This window comes from Chelonia mydas, chromosome 7 (assembly GCF_015237465.2).
Source record: "Chelonia mydas isolate rCheMyd1 chromosome 7, rCheMyd1.pri.v2, whole genome shotgun sequence".
In the NCBI taxonomy this organism is placed as follows: Eukaryota; Metazoa; Chordata; order Testudines; family Cheloniidae; genus Chelonia; species Chelonia mydas.
The window spans coordinates 4677226-4694737 of NC_057853.1; the positions used below are offsets into that span (position 1 = coordinate 4677226).

Sequence of the window (17512 nt, forward strand, 5' to 3'; positions counted from 1 at the left end):
AAATAATTACAATCTCAAAACAGCCAACTCTTGGTATATGATGTGGTTAACAGCCATTAAATATAACACACATTAAAAATGAAGTATAATCACAAGTGGTATGTAAAACAATTACTGACCAATCTTTAACGTTTAAAAGAAATTTTTTTCAAAAAATGAAAGCTGAGTATGATTTTTGGGGGGTTTAATGTACTACTGACATAGAATGGACAAAGATTGGTACTCCCATACAAGTGACCACTTTTATGAAGCTTAATATATTGCCAAAGGGTGTAATATATCTTGGCAGCATTATTAACTACAGTACTGTACATCATTTCAACAGTAAACAAGCACGGCTTTGGGATTTTTCTCTTATAAATGCAAATATTTGAGAACAAGTAGAGCTTTGTGTTAGTGTATTTTATTCTTCTAAATTGTAGCAAAACAACAATAAAAAAAGCAGAAATTCTCAGTCTCACAGGTGCAGTTTCACCCACGTAAAAGGGATTGTAGAGTCATACACAAATTAATGAATAGCAGGATCTATTTTTTTCCAATATTTAAATTGCACAAAAAATACACTCCCCCCTTGCTTAGAGCTGTTTGTTTATTTCAAAGTCAAGTGTTGCTAGCCAGTTAGAAGACAAGTTGAGTAATGCATAAAGTTTATATTTGCTAAGTCAAATTAGGTGGGAACCAAATGAATTCAGTATTACTCCCAAGTTTCCCCACTGCAAAATGTGTTGTTCTCAAGTTTCTGTTTAACAGACAGCTACATAACAAGACTGGAGTGTTGGATTTGTGTGTGCGTGTGTGTGTATAACAGAAAACAGTTTTACCATCTTTAAGCAGCTTACTCTGTCCATGAAAGGAATAACAAAACAACTTATAGAGAAACGGCTTTAACATTTACTTTCTTGCAAGTGCTTCGTTTGCCAAGACCTTTACACTATAATAAGCAAGAAAAACTAAGATCTGCAAGGTATATAGTTAAATGCACAAGAATACAGTGCTTAACAATAGTCCTTACCTTTCTGCAGGCAACAAAACAAATAAAACAACCCACCCCCAGCAAACCAAAACCCCTTTTAAAATGCAATACTTAATTTGTTAGAATTTAAAAGATTTAATCCAGATCTCTATCTATAATCAAAACACTTGACTGTATGAACATCATGTGTGCATGAAGGACTCTCTTCTGCTTTTTATGACTTAAGCTGCATGTATTTTACTACCCAATGATCTTTTAAACGAGCACAGTATTCTGTCCACAGAACATACACTAATATACAGGCATACAAATATAAGCTATTGGTCCTAGTTCCTTACTGCTGCCATCGGCAGAGAGCCTCTGAAATGCGTGGATGAATCTGGGCTCTGGCATGTTTTCCTCTTTCCCCCAGTCACTTGTGTAGGAGGACCCGTTCATCTAGATACCGTGGAAGAAATAAGCAGAAGTTTGTCTGGGTTCCGGACTCTGCACTTTGGAATGACCCCCTTGATGAGATTTTTAGCTACTTTAGCAGTAAGGGGCTCCAGTAACAGCAAAAGTTGTGTGGAAACCATTCTGCTAATGAGTCTTGGTGGTAGCTTAGAGGCCAAAGGCTTCCGGTTCTAAGCTGGTGAGGATGGACCAAGGACCTGAGAAGAACAGAGGGCTCTGCACGCCTTGCTCTTTACTCTACTTGATCACAGAGGATGAGTTTAGGGGTTTAAGATCCTGGCTTCTTGAGGTGGGAGGGGGAGGAGAGAACCCAGCCTCGGTGGAAGAATGAGAAGGAAAGTGCAAGTTCAGACTTGTGCAGTTTCTACAGCTTTATGTATGGATAGTATACAGGAATATACGGAGCATGGGAGAATAAAGGGGCGCGGCCCAAGTCTTTGATGGAGGGTTGTGTAATGGTTAGAAGAAGCTAGGACTCCTGTGTTCTGTTCCTGACCCTGCCACTCAGTCACAGGCAAATCGCTGAACCTCTCTCCATCTCAGTTTACCTGTAAGTACAGTGGGTACAGTACTGCTTACTCAGCCCCTTGGTTGCGCATGCTGAGGTCACACAGGACAGGATGCGGGCCCTGACCATGGGCAGAGTGTGGCTCTTAGTTACACCACTTGATAGTCTTTGTCTTCAGTCCCTGTAAGGTTGTGGGAAAGGCCTACTGCAAATGCCTCTGATTAGTGTACATCTGTCAAGGATAAATGTGTGTGTGTGAGAACGGGGACCTGCAAAGACATGGGCCAGATTCCCTCCCCCAGATTCCCTCCCCCCAAAAGACTCCTCGGCTGGCATAGCCAGCTCTTATGCCAGGTCTGGGATAGGGTTACGTTGGGAAGAAAAGGGGTGTGTCCAGAGTGCTGCCAGTCTATCGCAATCATGCTAACAGGCAGCCCCTTACAGGATGTTACCAGCTAGTAGCTCTGAGGCTGCCCTATAATGTGCCAGACCTGGCACTGAACCAGCCCTAGCATAAGGGAGCCACACTCAGCTCCTTGCTTCATCCCTCTTCCTTGCTGCAGATACTTGACACTTACGAAAATAGCTACCGACCAACAAAGTGTTGCCTCACAAACGGATGCAAGGAGGACGGGATTTTGAAAAACCTTTTGACAAACAATTTGAGTGGGTGAAAATATGATCCTTGTGATTGCACCAAGATCACCATGCCCCAGACAGATCTATTGAATAGGCACTAGCCGTGTGGGTTAAATCTCCCACCATGTAAGATGCTCCTTTTAGCCAGTTATCTATACTCTCTTTCATGGCCCCATGCCATTCTAGGGTCCAATCCTTCAGTCCTTAAGTTAAGTCAATGACCCCGCAGGTCAATGGGAATTTTGACTCTGTAAGGTCAGGAGCAGGACCACAGAAAGGAAAACACTTAATATGCATTCACCAAGGTGTACCATGCTACGTTCTCATTCTTGTTGTAAGGGGACACAAGCTATGCGGTGCAGAGAAGAGTCCAAAATATGCAAGCATATGAAGCATAGTAAAAGAGGTCCAATAGCCCACATGTCCTACATGTCCCACAACTGTATTCTGTGGGGACTGGAAATATACTTTTTCTATATCCTGAGACTAGTATATTAAATCCTGATTTTTTTAAAAAAAGCCCAAATTATCTTAACCCTAAATAGATTTCACCATATTTTTCATATAGTTCTAAATTCCTTGATCATGCCAAAATATTCGAAACAATTACAGTTCTATGGATACTATTTTAATGGCTCTGCAATTTTAAATGTAAAGTTGATTTAATTAGAAGAATTTCCTAAGGAATTTATGGTCTTTTCCTTATTTTACCTAATGGTTTCAGTCTCTTCTTGATGCACATGAATAATTCTTGTTGAAGTTAAAGCGAGATACACGTCCACAATTAAGAGCTGTGAAAGGTGTTACTAAGATCTGTTCCCAAAAAAATATCCACCTCATTCATCTTTTTTGACTTGTGTTGGCTTCTTATGATTGTTTAAATAATGGAATTTTTGTTTAGTTTAAAATCAAATCATAGTGAGAAGATAAAAAGAATCATGCTAAATATAAAATTAAGCAAACTATGAACAAACACACAGCGTGTGCAGATAATCAAGAGTTATAAGATGAAAATTCACATCTACCAGATCTGTAAAAGCAACCTATTAAAAATGCCATATGCTTTCCCATAATTTAAGTTTTCAACAGGGAGCCTCCTTTTGTGGGTGTGTTTTCCACCTTCACAATTTGTACCTATGTTTTTGAATGTGCAATTGAATTGTGGGTGTAAATCTGGGCACTTGCACCTCTAGGTACCCGACCTCAGGTGCAAATCAAGTTTGCTGATCTGGACCTGTGACTTTCTTCTCGTGGATGGGAAAAGCATTCCCGTAAAAGAGGAGATTGGGCTTTAGCCCTATTGAAAATGTTTCTCCCAGAATCTCTCTTCTATCAAGTATTGCACTTTAAGATACTCGTTTTACCATTTCCCCACATAATTTGTTTCTTGGGTTTGATTGTGGGTCAAACACAAGGTTAACTGGATATGAATTCACTGATGTAAAAGCAGCTTAGAAATCACAAAAAAAATTTCAAAAAGTTGGAATTTTGCGTCCGAATATTTATTCACATCAGTGCAGAAACTCTTTCCATCAGAGACTTCTGCTGTCTAGAAGAACTTTATTTACTTACAAAATTGAGAGATTGGGGCATCTAGCTGGGGCACATTTCCTCCCTTAGCATTAAGCTTTTGAACTTGGGTCGGTGGCACAGGTTTGTGGGACTGGCCGGTGGCCCGGTACATGGCTTGGACCCACAGGATACGGTCCTGTTCATCATCGCTTGCGAAAATCACTGTGTCTCCTTCTTTCACTGCATTGAAAAATGTTCTGCCACCCTCCAAACCTGGCAGGAGAAAAAACAAAATATTTTAACATGGTAACACAGATTCACAGAGCTTAACAGCAGAACAGATCCTCCTGCATAACACGGGGTGTAGAATTTCACCCAGTGATTCCTGCTTTCAGCCCACTGAGCTAAAACATTCCTTTTAAAAAGTAACGTCCAATCTTGATGTAAAGACGGCCAGTGACGGAGAATTCAGCACCTCCCTAGGTGACACATTGGATATCTATGTCCATGTGTGTGTGTATCAGCTGCGCTCAGTTACTCCAGTAGACCTCGATGGACTGTAGAGTCAACAAGTTGCATTGGTGTTGCTGGGAGCACAATGTGTGTCAAAGGGTTTAAGAAACTTTTCAAACTGTTTGATCTTAACATTAAAATGGAGCATTAGATTGTTTTTACAGAAGCTAGATGTCAGTTATATGTAACATTTACCAGCCCTTCTCTTGACCCCAGCTGTTTGGGCCAGGTGCTGTAGTCTTTTTTCAAGCAAAACTCCCGTGAACTGTCGAGCCCTTAAATAGAACCCACTACCAATTCTCATCTTCGAAATGAGACTCGGGGTGGGGACAGGGCTTCATTCATTTCTCTTTTCCAGGGGGTGAATGTTTGTTTCTTTCTCGCTCCCTAATTTGGGGCCAGGTTCTGACCTCAGTTACAACAGTGTAAACCTGGAGTAACAGAATCAGACCCTTGGCATCTATTTTCTGGCTACTTGCTGAAGCCCATTTAGGAGGGACGAATACATGCAGTCCTCTGTCTACAGTAATCTCGATCTGGACAATCCCAGACCCATTTAATCCAATGGGAGTTTTACTGACACTGCTGTAGCCATGATTTCACACTTAGAGTGGTGTGGTCCTTCCTGGTTCTTCATAAAGCTGAGCTGGTCATCTTTGGAGAACAACTGAGCTTCCAACAGCCCAAAGTAGCATATCCGATCTGCTCACATTGGAATACAGTGCCACAACTCATCACAGAGCACCAGATCCCGATACTCATGCTGAGTAGCACTGTCCTTGCCAAGTAGTCCCACTGAAATCAGTAAGGTGTGGTGCTACTCAACATGAGAAAAGGGATCAGGAAGTGGACTATTGTGTATACAAACAGGTACAGGAAAGGCCCTGGAAAAGCCTGATCAGTGAAAATGATACTCTGGTCTTGTAAGTATTTTTTTTATAATGAAAAAAGGTACATTGGTTGGCACAGGAGGGGTGTATGTGTGTGTGTGTGTCAGTTAATGGAGAATAATCTGAAGATTTAGGCTGGGATTTTCAAAGGAGACTAGCTCAGTTAGAAACTCAGTTCCTACTGATTTCACTGGGAGTACCTAACCCACTTAGGTTCCTGTGAAAATGCCAGCCTCTGTGCCATTAAGAAAGAAATTTGATAATATTTCATCTTCAGCCGGTTTCCCCAAATCAACTTAGAGGCTGTGTGGTTTTCAAGTTTTGAATAGATAACGATCAGTATAAACACAAACGTATGTATAAGACAACCAGTCACAAAGATAGAAAAATAGGGATCTGATTTTGCAGCTATATTTTGCAGTTTCAGAAATGTGACAAGCTTCATCTCTTAGCAAAAACCTGTCACCTTTCCTCATACCTGGCTGTGGGTCAGTGTAGTCCACCGTGTATCCGTCAAGTTGCAGTAGTTCTTGAGGCTCAGCTTTTTTCTCCCGGTAACTGCACATAGCAAACGTGTATTGACTAACCTGAAGAAAACCACAAAGCTAAGATGGCACCATGCTACCACAACAGGGAGATTCTAAGTGTAAATGCTTACAAATGATGCTCAATAACTGGAGTTTTGCACAGGGCATATCCTCATTTACTGATCAAGAAGGAGATTTTATTTTCTTATTGATCGTTGCCAGACTATGACTTTAACATGCTTAGCAAAACATTTTCTTACACATTCTTTTACAGCTGATTCCTAATTCTCTGCATTGATACATATGTTTTTTTATTTCCCCAAAAGAGGAAGTTACATGCTTTAAAAACTCTACCATTCATCTCAGACAAGTGCCAGAGTGACACCCTGTCACAAACAATGTGAGCTAAATTGCTAGGTGCCAGTCATATTAAAGCAATCTTAAAATCCCACTGATCTTTGCAGTTGTTGTCATCGGTGCTGTAAATGGCAGCTCTCACTCCTCTGAGTTACCATCTGTATGACACGATACATTCAATGTCAAGTTCTTGATGGAAGCCTTTTCAGCTTCCGGGATCTCTGTCAGCTCTCAAATTGCCTTTAGGAGGCCATCAGGCTGCATCAAGACCCAACTTGTACTTAGCATTTTAAAATCTGGAATGTCTGAAAGAAGACTGTTAGAAAGCAAAGGATTCTCTGTGCTTTAGGCTAGGAACTTACAGGGAAATTTATTGTCAAATTATTGCAAATGACTTTGTTAAGGTTGTGTCAGAGCCTGGATTCCTTACATAATTTTATGAGTTTAGACATTTTGTTGACTTCTGGATGAAACTTTGACTTCATGTGGTTCTTTAAAACTCTTATCTTAATGGATCATGTTTGTCATTTTTTGGAAGTGCGGAAACACCTTGAAAGATGGTCTGTGTGCAAGTGTTCGCGGCAGCCAAGCAACTAAGAGATTTGCCTCCAAACTACAGAGACATTGCTGTAGTATAAATATACATGCAGCATGTATTTTTGTGGCATCTATCGCTCATAAAATGCGATTTATTTAAAGCTGTAGACATGAAACTACTTGCAAGCAGGTTAGATCACTGCTCAATCACTGCTCGATACACTGCTGCCCTCTACTGGTTTGTGTTAAGTACGGTCATGCACGCATAAGAATTTTTCATTATGGCAACTTATTCTCAGGAACAGTTCATAAAAATCTAAAGCCCCCACATTTGTGGGAATAAGATTAAAAGACAGATACTTGTGACCTGTTAAGTGCAATGCTTACTATCACCAGTAAGAATACTGAGCAACAATCAACATATATTTGTTTTCAGACTCATACTAGACATAAGCGCGTGGCATGAACTTTGATTGAAATTATGTACTCAACCTTCATAGCTATTCAATAATGAAAAAGGCCGTACAAACAATAATACATTTAAAATTAACCTTAGTGCCGACAAACACAGCATTTAGAGCACTCTTGCATTTATTTTTCAATCAGTTCATTTTTTTCGATCAGTTCATTATTTTTCAGCCAGTTCAATCAGTTCAAACACAGCATTTAGAGCACTCTTGCTTTTATTTTTCCATCAGTTGCACTTTACACGTAGTAGAATGCTGCCACCTCCTGGACGCACTGCTGAATTTATTACTGATTGTTTACCACTGGCAGCTCCCAATTACTTCATGACAATAATGAGAATTGTATTACTCTACAGGTAGTTCCCTTCTGAAATTAGGGATCTCAAGAAAAATTTAAATTTGGAGTGATTCAATTTTAATCTAACATCAACCTCTAGCGATACAACTTGTGTTTATTTCCTGCAGCCGTTATAGCAACAGACAACAACGCTTCTCTAGTACACAATATCTTCTCTAACCCAGAAAGTGGGTGCTGATTTTCAGGCTCTCTTTACTAAACATATATTGCATCTCAGAGTTCTTGGACACAGAAACTATTCTTCATTCCCAATAAGAAACTAGCCAAATCAACTATATACACACACACATATACACACTTTAGTCAGTATTTCTAATTTTACAATATTATATAAATAATATCACCACTCCCATTCTACTGATTCAAGGTAAAATTTCTTGTAACAACAGTGAAATTACATGTTTTAATACTTCATGATCTCTATTCTTGATAAGTAGAATGTTCCAAACCACAGATGGAGCTCTAACAAGAAATTTTGGTAAGATTAAGATTTTTTTTTATTACCTTTGAACTCCAATAACCTTGCTTTTCTCAGCCTGACATAACCAAAAAAATATTTTTCCATGTTATGGTACTGTAATTGAGATAGATATTTTTAAAATTCAAGCCCAAATCTTAGTCTACAGGTTTTCACTCATCTCCTATTTGTTTTTTTTAATTTTTAATGTAGCTAATGGTTTATATTGGTGGTATAACAGGTTTTTGAGCACTTACCATAGGGTTAATTTACATCAGAGAGAGGTTACATGTCATATGGCAGGAAAAGGGCTATGCAGTAGACGAAGGGTGCCAAGAAATAAGTCCCTCCCTTGAAAAGTTTACTGTCTAAAGGCATGAGTAAGTACAATGCACAGTAAAAACAAAAAGCTTCATGGAATAAGTAGTTTGAAAAAGTCACTTTGGGGGAGCTGATGGATGTTTCCTGGTGTACAGTAATTGAGAGGCTGTCTAAGTAAAAGTGTTGACAGAGAACACAGGGAACAAGAGGGGCAATACCATAAAAAGAGATGAGGTCAGAGACCTAAAGCTTGTCTACGTAGCAGTTGGAGGTGTGATTGCAGCACGGTACAGACACACCCGAGCTAGGTTTAATCTAGCTAGAGGGAGCACCAATCAGCGAAGCGTCATGGACTTCAGCACAGGCTAGCTGCCCAAGTACCCAGGAACTTGGGTGGTCTTGTGCAGCCCGCGCTAAAGCCCATGATGCTGTGCCTTCACTGCATTGACTAGATTAAAGCTAGCTTGGGCACATGTCTACATGCAATCACCTCTCCAAATGCAGTGCAGATATACCTTTAAGTAGCACCGGAACTATAAAGCGCTTTTAAAGGCAGGACAATACTCAGAAGTAGAGAGGTCAGAGGACAGCCTAATGTAGAACTGTGTAATAAAGTTATACTGTATTGCAAGTAAATGCATTTTCATGAAATCTCACCAAGATCTGCTCCACACAGAAAGTTGTGTTGGTTTAGGTAAAGGTGTGATGTTGTACCAAGTAAACTTAAACCACTTCAGCTTTGTGTGTGGACACTCTTCCACGGGTTTAAACCGAGCTTATATTGGTGTAGCTTGCCCCATTGTATTATTTAACAGATATAAGCTACACATATGTAAGCCATGTTCAAACCAGCATAAGAGTGTCTACACTCAAAGTCAAAAAGGTTTAAGCTTAATTAGTGCAGTATCCCACCTTAGTTAAACCAGTGCAACGCCTGTGTGTAGATGCAGAGTTGGTTTGCTCGCTTCCATAAGTCTCCTGGGAGTTACTGCAGAAATCCTCTCTAATGCCACGGGGAGGAGAATAGGCTTGTAAGAATATAATCATGGAACTTCCATAAAGCTCCCAACGAGGCCAAACTCAGTATGAATACACCAGACACTCTTATTTTAAGGTTCCTGGAAGATGGCACGTCAAGATCTCATTGATATCAGATGAGACAGTAATATGCTGTCAATGCTATTCAGTAAAAGTATTAACTGTGCAGGAGCAGTACAGAATATTCACATTTAAAACAGCTCAGGTAGATGAGACAAAGGATTGCAACACAAAAGGAGCTGTCTATGCGCAAGTGCTGGCCCTAAAGTATTTACCCCTGGGTTCAGAAACAAGCTGACACCACATCTAGCGATAAACTGTGAATCTTTCTATTCCATGAGGGATGGGATCATCACACACAGTCTAGGAATGATTCTTTAAAAACTAGCTTACTGGGAGATTTATATTCAAGGTTCATTTCAGAGGGTCAGACTGGGCCATCTGCAGGAACGGAAATGGGGGTTACTATTTTTAAACCCACGGGGATGTCTGGATGCAGCTTTCTTTCTTTGGGGTGTCTGGGTGAGGGAAGAGAATCCTCATTGTCTCTTGTGTAACCACAGATTTCTTCTCCATTGGATTGCAGTGCAGAATTGGATGGAGATTGCACCTTGTCTACATCAGCCTCTAACCTCTCCGAGCTTACCAGTGGCCTACTGTGCATGGAGGTTTGTGAGTGGGCTGCCAAGAGGAATGACTAACACACAAGATTCACTTGACAGCCTCCAAGGTTCACACAGAACCAAAGTTGAGAGGTACAAGAGGGGAGAAGAGGGAAAGAACAGACAGGGAGGGGGATGAGAGGGAGACACAACATGGAGAGGAATATTCCTTTTAGTAAGAAGCAGGTAAGAAAAGAAGAAGAACGAAAGGTGAGAGAGAAAAAGGGACAAAGAGAACAAGAAAAGGGAAAACAGAGAAAACAGGAGAGAAATGACAAGGGTCAATGATTTTAGATTGGCAAATTAGATTTTACTTATTCGTTTCACTGTATTCCTTCACCAGGTGTATTGTTCTAATAATTAATAAATGGGACGCATGTATATTCATGAGTACTGTTTTTAATTTCTGTCTGACACCATTTTTCCTAGAACTTTGTACATACCTGTTCATTTCTGTACCTCACTTTGAGTACAACACAGCTTATTCAGTTTCATCCCGGTTCCTCACTACTGAAGGGACAATGAGGAATTCCTAAATGGACCATTTCTATATTAACGACAAATATTTTCTTCCAAGCAGACAGAAACCGTACTAAAATACTTCTGGCTGCAGTACAGTTTTCTACAGTGACAGAAGATTTTAGTCCTCTGGTTCCAGATAGCTATATTGACTTCCAAGCACTTTACTGACATAAATTAACATAATGGACACTCTATCTTAACCTAAAAAACACTACAGACCAGAAGAAAATGTCAGATATCAATAAATTACTCTTTACATTCAATTTCTAAATGTTTAAAGGTAGCAATCCTACCTACCACACATAACAAGCACATTAACTTTTTCATAGGAGTTGTGAGAGTGTGTTCCCAAGGGCAGATTTGGATCCAGGAAATCTATGCAGGTAGTGCCATTCACACGAATCTACACAAGTAAGAGTTGTGTACTTGGGCCCTTACTGTCAGAATTCTACCGTGATGACCCAGGATGTCTGTTTAAAGTATTCTGTTTTTATGGAATTATTTTTAAGTACTATTAGTTATTGGGAATGGCCAAATGCTCATTTCATCTTATCTTACCCAGAATCAACTGAGTTTTGCTGAAAGCAGGAGCTGTCACTGTTAGTGTAAATTATAGTGAGTTTAGTGAGTCTGTCACTAGAACTATAGATCCAGGCACAGACACTGCAACTGTTTTTAATCTACAGCAAGTTGATCTGGTTCCAAAATGTTCTACAAACATCATCAGACACAATCAGTTGAAAATGGCTTCAAGCTACACGGCAGACATGTCATCCAGGTACTGTAAAGTGTTACTTCCCACCTGCTGCCAGAGAATCAAAATGGGGTTATCGCGAAGATGACATGACAAGAATAAAAGATGTATTTGTGGCACCTTAGAGACTAACAATTAAGTCAGCTGTAGCTCACGAAAGCTTATGCTCAAATAAATTTGTTAGTCTCTAAGGTGCCACAAGTCCTCCTGTTCTTTTTGTGGATACAGACTAACACGGCTGCTACTTTGAAACATGACAAAAATAGATTCAGTCTGAAATCTCAAAGGAATTAATTCTCTTACCCTCACGAATTACAATCAATTGTGAATTTTCTATTGTAGCCAACAAAACCAACGTGAGTATTAACTCCTGTTCATTTCACTATGTCCTGCAGTGCATTACTGTATGCTATACACGAATTCCAGCTCTGCATGCTCTAAGCATTTTATATTGCCTCTCAAGGACCACAGCAGCCAGCTGGTTGAAATTCGCATGCTGAGTACATTTAGCTGAAGCAGCCAGTTAGGAGACATTTATAGAGAGAGTGACGGTCTCATATACACTAGGATGAATGCGCACTACCTTTTTCAACCAGTCATGGTAAAAAAGCTTTGATCTAAAAGCTTTCACTGCTTACCACAGCCACTGGCATTAGAATTGACTTTACCAAGCAGTTTCCTCACTTGCGAGGTTGTTTCCATCCAACCTTAGGGCCATATTCTGCCATCACTTTCGCACTGCATATCTTGGAATTTAAAATGAGGCAAGTAACGAGTCTCTGCCATGTAATTTACATCTAATCAGTATTCTGTTCTTCTGCTGCTCATCTGAAAGGGTGGCACATGCTAGAAGGGGGGGTGGGCGACACACTCAAGAGCAAATTGTATCTATTGGCTTCAATCCTGTCCTCTAATACATGGAGGTGTGTTAGCAGAGCCAGCGACACACACCTGCACACTGAAGGGGAGTGTATACTATAATACACAGAGCATAGAAACTGAGCACAGGAACTCTTTCTCCTCTACACACCAGCTAATCATTGATCTATCCATCCATTTAGGGACTTTCATAGCCCTCATCACTGAAATATCTGAGCACTTATACGCAGAGAGCCCCAGCAAAAAATGGAAATGATTGTTTTAGCCAAACTATAAATGAATTATTGCTCTCCTCTCACATTTTTAAATGTGAGTAAAATCATAACTGCACTTTCACCCTGAAGACAACTGAAAGTAGACTTGCCTCCTGGAAAGCATCTCCGTCTGACTTCCTGTGCAATATCCCATTCCGCTGAATGGCAGCCACTTTTTATCCCATATAAAACATACCAGATGCGCATCAAGCACTCTAATAAATACCTGCAATCCATGAAACACCCGACCACCTGCTGAACAAAGGGCTAATACGTGGCAGTAATACCACCCCTGCGAATTTCTCCTGTGACATCATGCCTGTGATTTCCTCTCCCCTCCAAATGGAGAGGGAAATAGCTTAACTGCTCTCAGACCCATAGTAAAAATTACTTATGGTGGGGCTGAAGCTGCACTGGCAGCATACACTGGACGTGAACGGAGGGGAAAGGAGAAGCAAAAGAAGGAGCAAAGGAAAGGGAGAGGACAGAAGAATAGAAGGCAACCGTTTTTATTGATTCGTTCGGATTTATATAAAATTAAAAAATGCCACAATTGGGCATTGCAGTTGTAGCCATATAGGCAGCTCCTTGCACCCATGCTGATCCAATGGCAGGATCACTGCTTAAAAGATCCCCTATCCTTCTCTTGGAGTCCTTTAGAAACATTAAAATTACAACCCACACATAAAAAATCAGATATGAAGTCTAATCCTCCCCACATGGCTAAATATAACCAGCAGAAGGGAAGACAGGTCAAGGACACCTCTCCCTCTCGCCCAACAATATATATGGTACATAAGACCCATCCTAACTAGATGTTGCATCAAAAGACACAGGTATGTTTTGAATGTTTCTGGAGACTCTGCAGAACCCCACAACAGGTGTCTAGTCTCATGAGTCCCCGCTCCCCATCCTTCATTCTCTATATAATTAACCATTATCACGCTCAGTACATTTAGAAGAATCCAGTGAATTACAGGCACCAACCAGTGCCTTTGCTTCCAATCAGTGTTAATACCAGCAGCCATCCTTAGCATCCCATGAAAAGCAAATGACAAACATACGGAGATCAAAATATTTTTATTCTATCTGTATTGCCTGCTGACAAGTTCAATGGGCCTGAGCTACATCTAAGGGACAGGACAGTGTGCATTTGTTGTTTATATTTGACATACAGCAGAACATTTCACATTAACAAAGTGACATAACAGAGCAGTTGTTACGGCAGCGGGAATTTCTGAGACTGACTAGAGAAGTGCCATTTTCTCAGCGGCTAAATCCTGTTGGCCTTACTCAAGCGAACTGTCCCACTAGGTCAAATTATGATCTTACTCATGCCATTTGAAAAATAAAGACCTAGTAACATTAGAAAAGGTGGCCTGGCTTCATGTGTTTAAGCCATGCTCTCACATATGGGATGCCCGCATATGTGATTAGTAGTGAAATTCATCCTAAGGAATACACAAAATCCAAAAATCATACAAATAATTATAATGAGGTAGAAAGGATCAGAATAAGGACTCAGTGTGGGTTTTCTCATTAGATGAGGAATTAGGGTCCAACCCTGCAAATGCTTACCCACAATTATTCTTAATTTATTTATTTCTAATAATGCCCAGACCTTGCTTTCCAAGCAGTGTCAAAGGCACCTGCCCAGAGGAGCTTGCAAGGAAGGAGAGAGAGTCCCTGGCTTAAGAGCTACCTCTCTGAGTAAGGCGTTTAGTTTGGAGAATTCCAGTGCACAAGAAGAGACAAAGTTTGAATTGATAAGTATAATTCAGTGCTAAAGGAAAATCCAATTGCTTCACTGTCAATTATATTGCCATATGGTTGTTAATTCAGATATAATATAATATAATATAATATAATATAATATAATATAATATAATATAGAAAACAGCACCCTAAAATATTTACCATCATATTAGCTATGCATATGTTTCTGTGTCTTCTGCACATAAAGAGTCATTACGAATGCTTTGTTCTCTCCCCAAATGCCTTGACATAGTAGTTTCCTTTATCAGCAATTAAGCCTGAAACAGTTTAAGGTTTAATTTCTGAGAGCCCAGCCCTGTGACCTACTGAGTACTTCCTGCAAGATACCAGGGGCTCCCAATTACCATCGAAACCAGTGTGGCTTTGTCTACAGTGACAATGCTAAGCAATCCTCTCTCTGCTGGTTTAACCCTGCTGCAGTTCCGCTAGCTGGCATTTTTGTGTAAACTGGCATTTTTAACAATGTGCCATAGAATCACAGCAACGCAGGGCTGGACGGGGTCTCAAGATGGCATCAAGTCCAGCCCTTTGTACTGAGGCAGAAGCAGGTGTTTGCCCAACTTGTTCTTAAACCTCCAGTGACGGGGATGCCACAACCTCCCTCAGAAGCCTGTTCCACTAACCTTAGAATTAGAAAGTGTTTTCTAAATCTCCCTTGCTGTACATTGAGCCCACTACTTCTTGTCTTACCTTCAGTTGACATGGAGAACAACTAATCACTGTCCTCTTCATAACAGCCCTTAACATATTTGAAGACTGTTATCAGGTTCCTCCTTCTTTTCTTAAGACTAAACATGTCCAGTTTTTTAACCTTTCCTCAGAGGTCCGGTTTTCTAAACCTTTTATTATTTTTGTTGCTCTCCTCTGGACTCTCTCCAATATGTCCACATTGTTCCTAAAGTGTGGGCCCAGAACTGGACACTGTACTCCAGCTGAGGCCTCATCAGTGCCGAGTAGAGCAGGACTTTCAGCACCCGTGTCTTACACATGACACTCCTGTTAACACACCCCAGAATTATATTGGCCACTGCATCACAGTGTTGACTCAGATTCAATTTTTGATCCACTACAACCCCCAGATCCTTTTCAGCCCATAATGCCACCCATCCAGTTATTTATCATTTTGTAGTTGTGCATTGGATTTTTCCTTCTTAAGTGAAGTACTTTTCCCTTTTATCTTTACTGAATTTAATCTTGTTGAATTCAGAACATTTCTCCAGTTTGTTAAGGTCATTTTGAATTCTACTCTTTCCCACCGAAGTGCTTGCAACCCTGCCCAGCTTGGTGTAGTCCGCAAATTTTATGAGCATACTCTTCATTCCATTATCAGAGTTACTAATGAAAACATTGACTAGCACCAAAGCAGAATGACCTCTTTTTAAATTAAGATTTATACACATAAAGAGTGAGCGGCAGGACATGGAAGTTGTAATCCATTTTTGTCCCCGCCTTAAAATGTACAAGAGTATTAAGTCAAACGGCAGAGGCAATGGAATTCAGACTGAAATTTGAAACTTTGTGCAAAATGAGAATCAAATCCACCAGTTCCACACATGGAGCGAAATCCTAACCCTACTGAAAGTTTGCCACTGACTTCAATGGGAGCAAGATTACACCCATTAACTTGATTACTCCTGATCTGCACTGGGGTAAATGAAATCAGAATCAGGCCTTACATTCTCTCTCTCTCTCTCTCTCTGGCCTGGATTCTCTGGTCTGGCCAAGCTGTTCTCAGCACAGGACCATGGACCATGATGGCTTTTTTCTACCTTAGTGGTTCACTTCAGGGCTGTTCTAACTTACACCTGACAACAGCTCCAAAGGCAACATATGGGCATGGCTACACCCCAAATCCACCCTGGCCCACACTTCATTTTTCTTAGACATGTCCACTCCACTGGGGGAATCGTCAGTGGAGCTGGATATGCTAGGTTTCCAGCTGCTTTGTCTAGCCAGAGTGGATAGAGTCCTGAAACTGTGACTGACAGACCACTGCTACTTTATACAACATTTCCAGTTGGTCAGTGGAACTGCTTCTCTGACAATGGTGAAGGATCAAACACTCCAAGCAGACACCCTTTCTACCCAGCTGTTGCCCAGACCAAGACTCTTCTAGAGTTTACAGGGGACTTTTTGGACCAACTCACTTAACAAAAAACTCAAACAAGTCTCTGCAGGTTGGCACCTGCTTTCTGCCTGGTTTGTTTTTGTTTTTTTGGTTTCTTTGAACCAAACTCAACCATGACTTAACTTAGAGATGACACTAAAAGTGGAGGGGTAAAAAAAAAAAAGTATAGGAAGGAAGAAAGAAAGACATTGCACAGTGACCAGTAAGAGCTGAATGAGAGGATGTTCAGTACCGATCATTGTGATGGCTTAAACGCAGGGAGAGGAGAAAAACGTCTGGGTAAAATACGAGCCCCATGATTGACAATGGCAAAGTTTCCATTGACTTCAGAGGAGCCAGAATTTCATCCCACAGGTACAAAATGGAGAATCTTCACCCAATAGCACAGATCACAGTAGAGTGAATTTATTTCCTCTTATCTCAGTAACCCTGCCCTAATATTACTTCCTCATGTTACCAAACACCATGGTAGCTGCAGGAATGCCATGGAATTGGATTTGGAGGTTGCGAGCTGATGTGTCCTCAAGAGGCTATTTTCCTTCAGAACTTTTGCTCTATGAGAAAGTCGAGAACCCCACTGCCACCCAAATGATACTTTAGAAAATGTTTTATAAAAAAATCAGATTATTATGAGAACAGATTTAACAATACCACCAATCAGTGTTAAAATTAAAATTATTATGAAAACAAACTTAAATCCACTGAACAGTCTTAAATTTAACACTAATTTTTAGCTGAAATGTTACCTGGACCAGCACAAAGAACCTTTTCTTCCATCTCTTCCAAACGTTTTTACCAATGGCCCATAAGTATCTAGGGAAAAAAATACAGAATAGCTGAATTCAGTATACACATACTGCTTATTCTCCTATTGCTTTTTAGTGTCATTGCTCCACAGCTCGGCAAGGAAGCCAACACAAAACCAGGAAGAATTACAAGGGTCTCAAACTATGCACAGTTAGCAAAGAACACGTTTGTGATTTCTAC

General features: G+C 40.4%; 1 protein-coding gene across 24 annotated transcripts in view; it reads right to left on the bottom strand.

The window, feature by feature from the left end:
* Positions 1-17512, bottom strand: part of CADPS (calcium dependent secretion activator) — a 372276-nt gene that overhangs the window by 130112 nt on the left and 224652 nt on the right. For all 24 annotated transcript variants that reach the window (XM_037904776.2, XM_037904781.2, XM_037904775.2 and 21 more), the window contains exons 9-11: positions 17272-17338; positions 5967-6075; positions 4146-4358 (exon numbers count right to left, since the gene is read on the bottom strand). In XM_037904776.2, the coding sequence (XP_037760704.1) occupies positions 4146-4358; positions 5967-6075; positions 17272-17338 (389 nt within the window). The remainder of the gene's footprint in view (positions 1-4145; positions 4359-5966; positions 6076-17271; positions 17339-17512) is intronic.